This window comes from Parasteatoda tepidariorum, chromosome 7 (assembly GCF_982258835.1).
Source record: "Parasteatoda tepidariorum strain Cologne lab strain chromosome 7, Ptep-v5.0, whole genome shotgun sequence".
NCBI classification, from domain to species: Eukaryota; Metazoa; Arthropoda; class Arachnida; order Araneae; family Theridiidae; genus Parasteatoda; species Parasteatoda tepidariorum.
The window spans coordinates 65364305-65381158 of record NC_141761.1 but is presented as its reverse complement, the minus strand read 5'-3'; the positions used below and the strand labels follow the sequence as shown (position 1 = coordinate 65381158).

General features: G+C 29.0%; 1 protein-coding gene across 2 annotated transcripts in view; it reads right to left on the bottom strand.

Annotated features, from left to right (window-relative positions):
* Window positions 1–16854, bottom strand: part of Elk (Eag-like K[+] channel) — a 257112-nt gene that overhangs the window by 41791 nt on the left and 198467 nt on the right. For both annotated transcript variants that reach the window (XM_071183358.2, XM_016068630.4), the window contains 3 exons: window positions 12193–12426; window positions 6516–6659; window positions 895–1031 (listed from right to left, as the gene is read on the bottom strand). In XM_071183358.2, the coding sequence (XP_071039459.2) occupies window positions 895–1031; window positions 6516–6659; window positions 12193–12426 (515 nt within the window). The remainder of the gene's footprint in view (window positions 1–894; window positions 1032–6515; window positions 6660–12192; window positions 12427–16854) is intronic.

Sequence of the window (16854 nt, the reverse complement as noted above, 5' to 3'; positions counted from 1 at the left end):
AGGTATAGACATGCTATCTAAACGATGGGATCTGAGTTACAACACTCATGGCGATTTATTTTCATTTCCAATAAAGGTATTCTATTCATTCAACTTTTTCACTTTTCATTTGGGCAAACCTTATACCATATAGTTATGGTACACTCAAACCAATATTAAGGGTCACTTATAAGTAGAACAACTAAAATGTGACAATTAATATACATTACTTATTACACTATGTTATCGAAACCTATCTCTCGATTTTGTCTAAGTATTACATTTGTTGATTTATTTAGTTTTTCAAAATTTGTCTTAATTTCAAATTTACGATAATCGAATTACGATTATGATCTTAATCTATAGATCATTGTTGTTTGTGTTCAAATGTACAATAATTGCAGACACCTTTCAGCGATATTTATTCATAGTTTTACCAAGAATTTTCATAAAAAGATGGTTGAAAAGATCGATATAAAAAAGCGATGGTTTGTTTTAGAACTATTTTTATTGCCATGTGACATTTGTTTCATTTATTAGTTTCAACGCTTAGATTTTAATATTTCGGTTTCCCTAATCATTGCACGCTCAAAAAAGTTATGAACTTCAATTTAAATCTATATTGAGTTTTGAAGGTGTCTAAAGTGTATTAAATAAGTAACTAATTAAATTACACGTTGCGTTAATTATTCTTTCTGACGTCATTATTATATAGGTGCGATATGTTGAACATTTGAAATCTTTTCATGATAATTTGTCAAAAATAAGACTAAGTTCCGAATGCGCGAGAAATCATAATAGGAAAATTTTTTCAATAGATACTCATTTCAAACATTTAGTAGTTAAGCATTCAGATTTTGTTTGTAGAATAAAAATAAAATATAAGCATGGAATTATTTTTGTTCTAATTCTTACATTGTTTAGCTTAAGCTTGGATTTAATTTTGTCTTGCTTGTAGTGCCCTGAGAGCTGATAAAGAACAGCTCTTGATCTTCTTCTCTGATAGTGGTTGCTGGGCAAACATCCTTCGATATCCAAGTGATTCTCTGTTTCTGCAAAGAAATATTCATCAATTACATTGCTGGTTTTCATTGTTCTTATTAAATTATGACTCAGTGTTTCACGATTAAAAACGTTCAGGTTAGCCAGGAAAGTGTAACATTTGTTTATGCATCACACAAGTTCATGATCAATTTATTTTTCACTTTTAAAGCATTTTAAACCGTTATAAATGAAGTAAATAAAATATTTTACAGTTTTATATTCAATAAAGTACATACAAAACAGTGATACTATTTTGTATTGAAAGAAAGAATTTTTTTATGTGTGTGTTACGCTGTGAGAAAAAGAGGAGGCTTACAAAGGAGATCCATTAGGGATAAAAAAGAGCAACGTGAGTAAAGCACAAATAAAGGAACAGAAAAGGATATACTATAGTTTCGGTTCCATAAACAAGAACCTTCCTCAATGTCTAAACTCAAAAAAGCGTGAAGGATTTTGTGTTCAAACATCAAGAAAGGTTTCTGTTTATAGAATCAAAACTATAGCAACTCCATTTCTGTATCTTTATTTTTGCTCCATTAATTTTGTTTTATTTTACACACAAATGCAGTGAAAATTGACTTTGTAACTGGAAAAAGAAGTGTAGATAAGAGAAAATTTTTTGCATACATTATTCTCTATTCTTTAAATCTTAAATAACCAAAGAGTGGTCTGGAGTTGACCCCAAGACCCGCAAAAGGTCTATGCACCATCCCCCCATAAAAAAATTGGGGATTTGTGATATGGGATCTCATTTAATCAGGTCATGACTTAGTTTTTGGGTGAATTATTATAATTTAAATATATTAATATTTTTTACGGTAAATTGCAACATGTGATCTCTTTAGCTGGAAGAAATAGATGTTGCAATGCAAGAGAAACTGGGCGGAAAAAGCACATAAGAAAAAAGATACAACGTTTACCGTGAATAATTTTTTTATTGCTTTTTCATCATCATAACTGGTGGTAAGGGGTTTCAGCGTAGTTGCAAATCATGTAAAAAAGTACTTTACGACGGAACTAAACTAAGTTCAATACATATTTACTTTTTGTTTAGTTACTATGTAATAGACACTGAATTTTAATTTGGTTCGTTTCAATTTAAATTCAACTAATAAATGTGTAAAACTTATCAGGTTTACGTCTTCTAAATGTCTAAATTACAAGCAGTAAAACTACTGCTAGTTTTCATAGTTGCAAACACGAAAATTTGGGAGAATGTTTCAGTATATTATTAGTTTACCTTGTAATGTGTTGAATGTAGGACATAATACGATATTTAAAATAAAAGCGTCTTTTCCTTATTTAGAGTTAAACTATTAAAACTGCTAAAGGTGTAACAATGTTTTGTGATGGTGTTTTTCAAAGCATTTAATCGAATAAAACTTTTTATAAAGTGCTACAATTTCATAGATCTGTTTACAACAAATCTGCTAGAAGATCTGAAAATTGTTTTTAGAAGAGCTTTTTAGAAGAAAAAAAAATGTAAATTAATAAATAAATTAAGATATTTTGCCAAGCAGTTTTGAGTACAATAAGAAACTTTTATAGTTGTTTTTTTTTTTAAAAATATAGTCTAAGATAATTTTTAATTTTTTTTGGAAAATTAAAATATACCACATTATAGACTCACACTTAATAATTACCATACACCAACAAATATTTTGACTCATTAATTCGATCGTCAGAGGAGTAAAACTAAACTGATTATAAAATTTCAGCTGTTTTGCATAAACAGCGAAGACACTCTGGCCGAGTCATCTCGATGTTACACTAAATGTGCGTGGAGGCAGCGAGTTGGAATGGAAACGGAACTCTGGATGTTTATATGTGGTGTTAAGGTGGCCAAACGTCCACAAATCTTAAAGACAGTTCTTGAATTTCATTGGTTATCCTCAAAAACATTCAAAAACTTTAAGGACAGAAAACTATTCAAATTTTTAACCCGTTTTCTCAAATGTCTTAAATTTTCTCCGAAAACATAGGCAGTGAAATGTAAAAAAAAAAATCACTTTTTTAAATAAGGTAATTTTGTCTTACCGAGAACACAAACGTAAAGCTAAAGCATAGTGCTAAGACAAACAGATGAAAACGTCATATTTGTCTTAAATTACTTCTAACAGTTTTCATTGATCAGGTACTCATTCATTTTACATGATTTCAAAAGCAGAATATCATATTATATTTCAAAACTGCTTAGTGATGAAATCAAGTGTGATGAACATGTTTCTGGACATGATATTGTTTATGAATTTAAAATTTTTTTGTTTTTGTTGCATGCGCGTGTGCATAAGTTAATATTTTCCATAAATGTATGGGTGTTTTAAATCGTAAAGTTTTTCGAGGACAATCCTCTGATTTGTCCTCAAATCAGGGTTTATAAATCACCTTACGTGATAAGCAACTCTAACTTGTGCTATCTATCTGTTCTTCAACTTGGCAACGGCTTCTAAGCCTTACTTTGTATTAAGCTCATAAATCTGCATATGTATGTGCAACTATAAATAAATAAATAAGAATAAATTGCGCATCATGTAGGTACCTCCTTTGTTAGTACTGGTTAAGAAAATGCTAGTTTTAAATTAAATTATCAAATAAATTGAGTATTTCAAAAAAGTTTCTTTTAAAAAAAAGATGCGTTTGAAGTATAAATAAAAAAATAAGATAAGAAATAACTGGAAAAATAGGGCTTAAGAAAGAAATTTTTGTAAACACCACAAATTGACATCTATGCCTCTTATATAAGATTATGAGATAAAAGAAATAACAAAATCTGTTTATTGAGGATGATAAAAAACAGAAATCCGAACTCTTACAAAATACTGTAACTTCCAACATAAGAAAAAGAAATTTAGCAAAAAATTATTTGGTAACTTGTAAGGCTTTAAAATTGAACTCTTTTCTTTTTTATTACGTTTATTTAAAGTTTGCCACCTTTTGTGCTATCTCTACACTTTAAAATTATAAAAGTAAAACAAATGTGTCACGTTGTGGAATTGAGGGATAGTTATATTTCAGGAAATACATCTAAATAAATACTTATCGCAAATATTAGATTAACATAAATAATATGTGAACTATATTTTTTGTGTTTTAGGAGTTTTTTCGAAAGAAAAGAAATGCCTTTTTTTTAACCAAGAAGTTAAAAAAATTCATCTTTGTGTTTTTTTTAAACGGGTTAGAATGGCAATTAAAAGCCTATTAGAGTTAATAGCTTAAAAAATATAAGGAAGCTTAGACTTTGTAAATATATATCATCAAAACTTTCAGTTGATTTTGTTGTTTGTTGGAAATAGTTAAACAAAAAGCTGAAAAATTCCACAAAAAACTTGCATGTAAGAGCTTTTATTAAACTGGGATGTTGCTATTACCATAAAAATAAACTTTTATTTCTTATTTAAAACCACACAGGAATATATAAAGAGTTTTTACTCTAATGCTGAAGCATATAAAAAGAGATAGTTTTCTTCCCAATGGGATGCGAACGGTCTCAGCGCCACGTTTCGCTGAAAAGCTTAACTATTAATTACAAAAAAATTGAGTTTATTGTTTTCTTTTATTATTTTTTTCATGGAATTTATGAAGCTGTTTGCAATCGTTTGATTATTTTTTTTATTTCCACAAAATGCTTAGATGGAAATTCTTCGAAGACGTAGTGTGTTATAGAAGACATAAGTACATTTTGTAAAATAAATTATGACTTAAATTTCCAATAATTTTCATTGTTCTTAAATTTATTTCAAAGTTGAATGAAATGCTTATTTATATGGATGACGTGCACCATTTATACTTTTTGAATAAAGAATAAATTTCGAAAAGTATTTTTAATGTGGATTTTCCCTTTTCTTTTTTTTATATTAAAATTAATCATATGACAAATTAAAAAAATAGGAAAAAATATGACAGAAACATCTTTTACAAATAATAGAACTAAAATAGTAGATAAATGATTTAAAATTGATTAGAAATGTCTTTTTCTCCTGAAAAATGCACGATATGAAAATAATTCTAAATAAATTCATGGAATTCTATCTTTTTTCAATAATTTTCATTGAAATGTAGCAAGAAAAACACAACTTTAAAATTAAGCACACAGGTAAATAATTCATTCATTCATGCTATAAATATATTCATCATTCATGATATAATCTCACAGAAGTAGGCAAAAATATGACAGGAACACAAGAGAAGTGATGTGATGACGTCAGAATAGATTGTCCGTAAATATTATAGTTCATGATTAAAACACAAAGTTTGATTGTTTTAAATTTAGTAAATGCCAAAAATTATCAATGTGAAATTTTTTTAAACATGACAAACAATTATTCATGCAATTGAACTATGACAGTATATGAACCTAAGAAGCATACTCAAAATTTAAAAGGAAGTAACTTCGAAATTAAAAAAAAAAAAAATTAAGAATATTAGATGAAATTAAGAATGCTTGATATAATGAGATACATAAATAGTTAGGGAAGAAATGGTAGAAAATATGGTGAAAACAATGCTGATATTTAGGAATGTTCGAACAAAATTAAAAAAAATCGAATAAAAATCTTGGTTGAATAAAGAAAAATTCAACGGTACTAGATGAAATGGATGAAATAAAGATATGTTTAACAGGACTAAAGTTATATTAGCTTTTAAATTTTTTTTCATATTTAACACTTTGAATGCCACGCTATTTTTACATGGCTTGCCCATCTGGCCACGGTAAATAACTACAAACTAAATTTGCAAATATTAGACGGATTTTGCTATTTTTTTGGAAGGTTTTAGCATGACATATCTGACAAAAGTGGTGAATAACATACGCCTACGAATTATGTAGAAATTGTGGTGGATAAAAATCTACTAAATTGAGTTTATTAAACCAAGAATCACAATTGATAAATTACCACTTTAGAATATATATTTGCTGTCCCGAGCAAGTTGGCATCTCTGAATATGTATGGCACCCCCAATCTATAACAGAACTCTTAATCGATAAAATTACTTCTTTAAGTAAATTTTGAATAAATTTTCTGCAATTCCTTAAAAGAGTGTAAATTTTATAGTTCTATATCATGTTATACGCTGTCAGTCAGCTGTTTTTCGCGCCCTATGTGAATGGTCAGTGTCAGCAAGCGGTGGCAGACGCAGCCTAAATGTAATTTCAGTGTCAGCCACCGGTGGTTGACTCAGCCTAAATGTAATTTGAGTGTCAGCCACCAGTGGTTGACGCAGCTTAAATGTAATTTCAGTGTCAGCCACCGGTGGTTGACGCAGCCTAAATGTAATTTCAGTGTCAGACACCGGTGGTTTACGCGGCCTAAAAGGAAAGTCCAGTGTCAGCCACAGATGGCTGACGCAGTGCTCAACATGTTAAAGCTTTATTTGTTTCCCTTTAGTTCAAATTTATCTGCTTTGAGTAGTTTTATTTGGATAAATTTAAATTTCAATGCAATTTAGTTTCAGTTTTTTTAATGATTTTGATAGACAAAAAGTATTCAAACCATTATCCTCGCCCTCATCGTCCAACTCCATTTCTGCCATTTTGTTCTTAGTCACATCCTTCGTAGACACGAGAAAAAGAACATTTTCATGCTTCTCATTCTTTATTGGAACGATATCTAATAGGCACCAGAAAGGTGTGGTAGCTAAATTGAATGATAAAAAATCATTATAAGAGATGATAAAATCATTCAAAATTGCACATTTAAAAGCAAAAATCCTTACCAGTTTTTGTTTAAATCTCTTTAGCCAAAAAGAAAATAAATAAATAAATAAAATAAAAAAGCCACGTATAAACAGAAAGGTGATGTAGCTAAATTGAATGATAAAAAATCGTTATGAAATAAGATAGAATTATTTAAAATTGCACATTTAAGAGCAAAAATCTTTACCAGTGTTTGCTTAAATCTCTTTAGCCAAAGAGAAAATAAATAAATAAAATAAAAAAGCCACGTTTAAACAGAAAGGTGTGGTAGCTAAATTGAATAATAAAAAATTATTATGAAATAAGATAAAATTATTTAAAATTGCACATTTAAGAGCAAAAATCTTTACCAGTGTTTGTTTAAATCTCTTTAGCCAAAAATAAAATAAATAAATAAATAAATAAAATAAAAAAGCCACAGTTTAAATTTCTAACTGTAAATACATACCATCCTGCAATAAAGAAAAAAAAATCTGGTTGAATATCTTAAATATTTTAAAAGATATTAAACGTTTTAGAAATCGTCAGTTTGCTGATTTTTAAAAAAAGTTTCCCTAATTTCAGCAAAGTTTCATAAATTCAGATAATGCGGCATTGGAGTAACTTTTTAAATGTTAAAAAATTAAATCACAAACGAATGAATGTCAAGAATGTCTCTTGATATAATGACTATAAAAATATAATTTTTTTGAACATTTCATTTATTCATTCAGCATACAATAACATAAATCATTGATGAAAACGCCAATAAAAGTTTTTAAAAATTAAATACGTGGTTCTCAAAAACAAATACTTTTGTTTAGTTAATATTGTTGCTATACTTAGTTAATATAAAAGAAAGAAAAAAGAATACGTGGGTGGATAAATTTTTACTTTCCTCCAATCTCAGACTGTTTCCCATAAGTTACAACTTTTAAAATTTTGGATTGGTAATTTAAACTCTATACTAATATAATTAAAAATAATGTAACATTTCTGAATAAATTTGTACTTTTCGTGCAATTAGTACTTTTTATAATTCATTTAAGGGATTCATAAATATTCTCCTGTTCCCAAACAACTTGCAATTTTTATGTTAGATGAAATTGAAACAAAAACACAGCATAAAGCAGTTCTGGAGCAATTATAAATTAGTAAATATAGAGATGAAAAAATAGATATTCAACGAATCGGTATTTTGTTGAACATCTCCTGAGATTCAATAACGGCAAAAAATGCTATTTTTACTTCAAAATATGTATCTTAGAAACCCTTTAATGCCATGAAATATTTTTTTAAAAAATTCAGTTAATTAAACTTAACTTACTTCCTTAATATTTCTAATTATTTAATAAAATAATAATTATTTTAACATTTTTCGTTTGCATTTTATTGGATGTTTTTTACAGTGTATTTATGAGCAGTTTGATCATGAAACAAAATCCACTGGACTCAAATAAGTAGATATTTAAATGTCATAATGGTTACTTCAAAGGAATTTTTTACTTTTCTCATAATTTCGCATTGTAATTAAAAATTTCGCCAATGAACTAAAATCTAATTTCCGTAGATAATCGCTTTGTAAAGACTTAATTAGAGCAGACTCAATTAACAAGACTTCGTTGAATATCTATTTTTTCATCTCTATATTTACTAATTTATAATTGCTCCAGAACTGCTTTATGCTGTGTTTTTGTTTCAAAGACTTAATTGTTAAGCAGAATTAGATTTTAAAATATTATTTTTGAGTAGATAAAATTGTACCGAGTGCTGTCCTATACATTAAACAATGGATATTATTGAAATTTTAGTTGTCATTGTTTTTTACATACATATACATAAATATTCCTCTTCATTCCGAATTGAAGCATAGGATTATTATTATAGCTCTCCATCTCACTTTATTCATATATTTTGCTTCGTTCCACCAAGACTTTCTTATTGTTTTCATTTCACTTATAATCGTCCTGAAAAGCTATCAATGACATAAATGTGACGAGAATGACTGAAATTTTGAACTTAAAACCGTTTTAATGGCTCAGACATTCATTTCGCCGAATAGCAGACATTGCCAACGATAGGAATGATCTTCCTCTTTTTCTTTTGCCCCGAGGGTTCCAATCAAGAACTTCTTTTACTTTAAGGTTCTCAAGTTTACGTAGAGCATCACCAATCCATTTCCATTTACGTTTTTAAATTTCTAGTTTATTTGGTTTCTGTTTTGCTTTTATAAGGATTTTTGCGTTGCAAGCTTTATGGAACCACTTGATACGTAAGATTGCTTTTAAACTGTTGTTAATAAATTCTTGAAGTTTTTTCTTGGTATTTTTATTGCAGAGTCATGTCTCTGATCCATAGAGTAGGGCAGATTTAACATTAGTATTAAAAATTCTAATTTTTGTTGAATTTGTTTTGTTTTTTCAGAATTTATTAGAATAGCGTAAGTGCTTCGGGCTTTGTTCAATCTATTTAGTATATCTTCATCAGTTCCTTCCCTGTTGCTAATTATACTTCCTAGATACGTAAAACTGTTTACCTCCTCTAGTTTTTTATTTTCTTAGAATATGTCCTTTAATTATTAGGATTATTTATGAAAATTTTAGTTTCATTTTGATTGATAATAAGCCATATTTTCTCTGCATTTGCGTTTGAAATGTTGCTTACCTTGAAGAGTGTTGGTCAGTTAACCTAAGTTGTTTGCAAAATCAAGGTAAGAAAGATATTCAGCAAGGTTTCATCCTAAATCTCTTTTATTCTTCAATACTCTCTTCATAAACCAGTCATAGAAATTAAGATTATTTGAGAAAATATACAACCCTGTCTAACAACCGAATCAACCTTGAAAGATTCTGATTGATAGTCGGCAAGGATAACTAGCAGATGGTAATTTTTATATACATTTCTGAGATTGTTTAAAAAACATTCAAAAATTCCATGGAACTCCAACAGCTTCCGGAGTATCACTGCGCGTTAGCGTACTTTATTTATCTTATTAAATAGTAAGGAATCGATTATGAATGAATTAAACTTTTCGTAAAGTATAAAATTTTTTTTCCCCACATATATCCTAAATACTTGATAGACACAGAAAGTAGAACAAAAGCCTCCATATGTTACTTAAAGAGTGCTCCAAAAAATTATAGCAAAGTTTTTTTTAAATTTTTTAATTTTTTTTATAACCGTCGTCAAACAGTCGACTCAATTTTTAGGGTTTACGACTACTAATGTTCAACCACGTAGTTTTGTAATTTTGAACCCAGTTCAGAAGACAAGGGAAGGGAATCAAGTAATCAAGTAATGGATCAAGTAATGGGAGAAATTTGCCTTCGTGGGGGACTTTTTCGATGGAGCTAACCCGCATTTGCGCTACATGGAGAGGAAGACTACGAGAGCCTCCCACGGTTAGCCTGCCGGCAAGGGGACTCTAACCCATGACCGTCTACCACTGTGGATAGTTCACGTCAGCACTGTGTTCGTTGCAAGCCGGATGCGGAATTCGTATCGACTGGGATTTGAACCCGGTTCGCCTCATTAAAAGGTGAACGCTCTATCCCCCGAGTCATCGCGGTTAAGTTTGAAAAGATCTCGTCGAAATCTTCGCTCTTTTTTTCCGTACTAGAATAAAACTAGGCATTTTATCAAGACCTGGATTTTGCGCACAAGGCAAAAGTAGTCTAAAAGTTGTGGGAAGCCCATTTTGCCGATTCAATCCCACCCCAAAAATTAAAAGTCACATTGAGGACTTGCAAAAATCTCAAGTAATGCTCTAAAGCCATTGAGCCAACAACTAAAATAAAAATGCCACATGACTAAAAGACATTATTCCTCAAAATCATTATTATTATACATTGTTTTGTTGCAGTTAATTCTGTAGAAAGCACCATTAAATGCAGTTATGTATTATGATAGAGCCTCCTGTCTATCCTTAAAACTTAAATCCCTTATATATGGCAATTTTTTTTCTTTTTTTGGTGATTTACGGTATAAAAAATTACCTTCTAATTTTGGTTCTAAAATTCAAGTAGTTTCGAAGATAATTGAAATTTCACGAGTGGAGGCCGTCTCCAAATTTGACATTTCAGTGGCGTTTCCTTTCTGAAGCATTTTTAAAACTAATTTTAAAAATATTTTCACAAAAATATATTCCTTAGATAGATTAGTTGTTAACTTCAACTATCATTACTAGTCTACCTGATATTTGTTTTACGTACGATGCTATGGAGTTTTTGATATCTTATTTGATTTTTTCTATTGAAAAGAAAAGTCCTTTTTCAAGGCCTTAAATTTTTGTCGTTATTAGTGTTTTCGATTTCTTAATGTTTTTTTTTCTGCTAAAGATAGAGTTCTGGAATGTTTTTTTGATACTTTCATATATATATGTGCTTTAAAAGTTTGTAAGGAGGTTTATATGACATCTAGGAATTTTTTTAATAAAATTAAAATTATTATTCTTAAAATTTTCATGCATTTATGGAACTATGTTTTTTATACTTTTATTTTGTAACTAAACGTTACAAAAACATTTCTTAGGATTTAAAAAAAGAATTGAATTTTTAAATTTGTACAAAAATTTGTTTAAAAATGTAAATAATTTCAAAAAGTGATCAATACTAATTTTTTGATATTTTTAAATAATGGCTTGTCAAACTGATTTTTTTTTATTATCAAAATAAAATTTTATAGAGTAGATAGGATGCCCTATCATAGTAAAAAATGATTTAGCATTGCAGTTCTCAAAATTATTTTTTTGAAGAAGGCCGTGTGGCCTTAAATAAATCGAAGTCTTCTAAGAACACTTAAATAAATATTCTCCGAGCAAAAATTTCGTCAAAATGACGAAATGGCCATCGTTACTTCTTCGAAGAAACGAATTAATTCACAAATAAAGAAATTTTTTTATCATTTAATTCTTTTCCTCCAAAAAAAAAAGAGGAAAAAAAGTACTATGACGCCCTTGTAGTGCGTCATGGTATTTTGGTTTCCAACTGACGGTATTGCTGATAACTCTTTCGTGGGCACCATATAGGTAGATTAACGTCGTCCCATCAACGCAAGGACACACAGATATAAATTATATCCATGCCCGATTCGGGACTTGAACGCGGGGTTTTCCTGGTATGAGGTCAATTCTGTGACCACCATACTTCGGCTTGCTTCGTCATTCTAGTTTTGATCGTCTAGTTTTAATTTAAGTTAATATTCATCCATAATGCACTGCAATGATGTTCAGAGTTGAGGTGAAATTTTCGTCATACATTTGAGAGTTCGCGTTTCGCCACAAAACACATGATTTCGTGACGAAATGATTCTCCAAATTGATGAAATACAACTTAAGAGTTGCTGAATCGTCAAATGTGAGAGTTTTTATTTCTAAGAAGGAAAATAAAGTGATTTTTTTAACAATTTTTCAGTAAATTGTATTTGCTTTATTTGCATCATAATTAGATTTTATTTAAAAAGTAACTTAAAGAAGTAATGGAGTTAAAGTTACTTACCCCCTTTTTTGTAGAGCATAATTTCGAGTTTATACTCCATTTTTTTGTCAAGTGCATCATCTATTTCCTGTTTCAGTTCATCTTTTGTCTCGGGACCATATAGGAATGTACAAGCGGATCCTTTCTGCATGATCTGAGCTCGAGGAAACCCAGTTAAATCGCAGAACCCATCGGAACAGTACACGATAGGATACAGGTGAGGCACTTGAGCATTGCCAAGCACAAAGTTGCTGTCTGTAAAGAAAACACCACTTCTTTAAATATGCTTATCATTTGCATTAATTGTTTCAGCACAAAAGGAATTATTTAGGGAAAAGAAAGAAAAGAGTTGGTTTTGAGATTTATTTTATTTCGATAACAATTTATTTTTAAGAAAAAATTTAACAAGACGTTGTGCTTTAAATATCTCCCTTTATATATTTTTAAAATTTTCGTCTAAATTTGGAGTCATAAGGGAATTTACTTTCAAAAAATGCAGTTCTAGGTCTATCATGATGCAGCAACACCTTATAATTAGATTATTCGGGAATTAGTTTATTACATGATTAATACAAAAAAGGCAACTCAAAAATCGTAACCCGGAAGCTTCATCCCTAAAAAGTACTACCCAGAAGCAATTTTTTATGAACTTTCTCACTTGCAAGTCTTACAGTAAATGGTAAAAGTGACACAGCTTCGGGTGTTTGGTTTCAAAGTAACCTACTTATCCTTTTCGTGCTAGCTGGCACTTAAAGCTTCAAGTCTCTTTTTCAGGCACCTCTGTTCTAAATCAGCTCTTTTGCCTGCTCTCACCAATTTAGCTTTGCTTTGCGCAAATCTTGGTGCACGTATCTTGCCAAGTAAGTGTCAGCCTTAATCTTTTCCGTTTTCCATCGGGTGCCCAAGCAAGTGCGATGTTAGTAGGGCTCTCCTATTTTAAACGATAGATATGTCCAGTTCATCTCCACCATCTCTTCAAAATTTCCTCATGAATGAGTGATAATTTTGCATTTGTTGCTAGATCTTTATTTGAAAAAGTATTAAAGGGTTTCAACTTTAGGAAGAACTTAAATATTGCTGTCTCGACAAATGAGGTCATGTTCAGGAGAAATTTTCTTATGCTGAATTGAATGAAATCAAATTCGAGGTGATACGAAGATATATAGTTTTAAGAATAAAAAGTGATATGTATCTATGATACATATCACTTTTCATTTGAGTACCATCCGACTCCGATGAGTCCGACTTATCGATGAGTCATTTGGTACCACCCGATTTTGCTATTTAGACAAGTATTGTTTTATGCGTATTTGATTTACAAGGGGAAAAAAGTTTGGTAAAATTACCACACTGCGTGGTAATGGCATTTCTGGTAAAAAAAACATAATTCTGGTTAATAAAACTAAAATATACTGTATTTAAACCATTTCATATGGTAATTTTTCCGTTCATATGGTAATACCAGAAGTTATAGCTTTAAAAATTATAGTTCTTATTACCCCACCTTCTGTAAAAAAAAATACATAACAGAAAAGTAAATTAAACCAAATGAATGGTTTTTATGCCGAAGGTATCATGATAAAATTACCAAATTTTATAACATATTATGAAGTCATACTTTATTGTTCATTTTTCCAAAAATCATTACCAAAGCGCTTCGGTAAAAATTACCATGCTTTTTGGTTTAGCTAGTTGTCACCATAGAGACGGAAATAAGAAGAATTTTACCATAATACATAATTTCGGCCATATTTTTTTCTCAGTGTAAGCTGAATTGAAATAAACTAAAAGCAAGTCAATGAAATTAATAGTTCAGAAGCAATATTTAAAGGACGTTTCAAATTTTTTCACAACATATTTTCATTCTTTCTTTTTTTAAAGAAAGAAAGAAGCGAAAAAAAAACATATATATTTTGAAAGAACATTTTTGGAATCATTTGTAAGTTTAAACACGAAGAAGTTTAAGAAAAGTAGTTTTGGATTTTAGTAAATTCTATAAAGAAGTTGCAACTTGGAACATTCTTGGATTCATCAGAGTCAATAATGAAATGAAGGAAAGTCTTTAACTCTAAAAAAAAACATTGAGAATCAAAAAAAGAAAAAAAAAGGGAGTCAGTTGAGTTAAGAAATTATTAACAAGATTCTTCTATTTTATGAAAGTTTATTCTTCGACACTGCTGGCTTTTTAATCTTGACACTCGCAATATTCTTATTTTTATAGCTTCAGATTTTTTTCTATGAAATAAGAAAACAAGCAAACAAATTACAAACGCCTATTTATTTGAAAGGTTTTTGATATTTGAAAGCATCTACATTTCTTTTGAAGTCTTAAAAAATAAATACAGAAAGAAAACTTTTCAGTTTTAAAGGAATTTTTTTTTAAAAATTTCTAAACTGAAGTAAAAACTTACTGTTTTTTAAAAAAACGAAGTGTTTGCTTATAGATAAAAAAATAGTATTAATATTTTTAAACAGATTAAAAAGTTTGTTTTACAGAATCTTATCAAAATAAATTTTTTGCACCTAAAAATATAATAAGAATGTTTCATACGGGTTTTTCTATATTAATTTATAGCTAAATAGATTCTCTTATTAATTTTAAGATGTAGAAATTGCTCGTTCTCGTGAAGTTAAGTGATAATAATTCTTGGAAATATACTCATTAAGGAAACCCCAAAAATTTCCTATAGTCTGCATGGCTTCATCTATTAAAACAAAAGAAGATGGTTAAATGTTCTCTTTTTGATGACGTTCGATTACGATAAAGATTTTCTTGCAATTCATTCCCTTTCAGAATCTCTGAATAAAAAAAGGGACAGACCAATTTCGCGTGGCTTTTTCACGATGTTATTAATAAAACTGCGGCCCGAGTAGCCACACCCAGGAGTCGTCTATAGAAATTATTCTTTTCTTCTTCTACAGATAAGATCTCCGTATCTTAGATATATTATAAGAATAACATTATAAAATATTTTATATTGTTATTCGAATATTTTATAAGAATAACATTATAAATTTCACCAAACGTATGACAATAATTACTTTTTATGATTTAAGAAAAAAAAATTTAATGTTAATAAATATATATCGTTTAAAAGCATTTTTTTGCATAAGTAAAAGAGGTTTAATATATATAAATAAAAAATTTAATATTTCTCCATCGAAAATAATCACAACAAGGAGATAATAAAAATTTAATGACTACGTTTATTCATTTATTTATTTATTTAATTTTGCAATAAATATGTATAATATATGTATAAATATGTATTTACAATAAATATGATCTAATAAAATTGAAATAAACTTCACTTTCGGACGGTTCCAAAATAATAGATAACAACAACTCAAATAACTTATTTTAAAGTTAATATTTTGTTCTATAGTAACATCTCTAAAATTTATATATTTAAGAGATATTTTTCAAAAATATGAAAAATAATTTCACCTTTTATTTGAAAAATATTGACCTTTTCCGGACGGTAATTTGTTTTCTTAAAAATTTTCTTATTGAGTGGATTCGTGCGGAAATTTTAGATTTACTTCATTATCTTGGAAAATTGCTTATTAATTTTTAAAATAATGATCGTTAATATTTCTCTAATTAGTCAAATTGTCCTCATTAGTCAAAATTAAAAAAAGAAATCATTAAATAATGCATCCCATAACGCAAACTACTCGTTTTCTAAATTTTTTTGATAGTTCGTAACAAAACAAGTTCGTGATCTTTTTCGTAACGAATGCCTATTTTTGTTAATTTAAGAGATTTTAAGAATATTTTTCCTCTAAAATGGAAGACTGCGTTGTTATTTAAAAAGAATGAAACTACGCTAAGTTATTATCAACAATTTTTAACTTGACAAGGTAAAGGTTACTAGCTGAACTTGGTAGTTAAATTTCAGAGAAATAGTAGGAGTAATTTTATTTGAGTTTTCTCCCACGCCTTTGCATAATAAATTCAAACGATTTCTATTTAATGAGTTTTAGAGAGCCATGATCGCCAAGTATTTCAATCGAATTGCGCCAAATGTCATTTTAGTTTAGACTCGTCTGGAGCTCTAGATAAGTTTAGAAATTTTAGACAGTTTAGGAAAAAGATAGTTTAGGTTTAATTAATTTATTTTGACTGAATTGACGGTTCGGTGACGCCAAAAGCAAAAAAAAAAAAGAAAAAAAAAGCAATATTTGTGAAAAAAAATAAGGTTTCAATTTAAAAATAAATGTTGTGAATTTGCTAATACTTTGTGTGGTCTAGACATAATAAAAGATAGAGTTTGATTATTTGAAAAGCATTCTTTAAATCAGTGACAACTCAAATCATTAAGTGTGAATAATTTTCTGTTATAGAATATAAAATACTAACAAGTCTCACCCCTACTCGCTAAGTACGTCAAAACCAAAACTGATTTCGCAGTTATTTTTAGATGGCCTCAAATTTCAAGCTCTCTTTCGTCACTAATCCTTTTTCAGTATAAGTTTTGTATGAATGGCGATGCTCTTTTTAAAATAAGGTTTTAAAAATAGGCAATCCTGTAAAACCTATGACTTAAATGCATTACGATTTGATTTACATACATAACAATGCTACTTGGAAACTACATTTGGTAGTCATAATGCAAAGAAACTCAGTACTCGAAGACACTACAGTTTTAATCTTTTATTACACGATGGGTTTTTGAAATG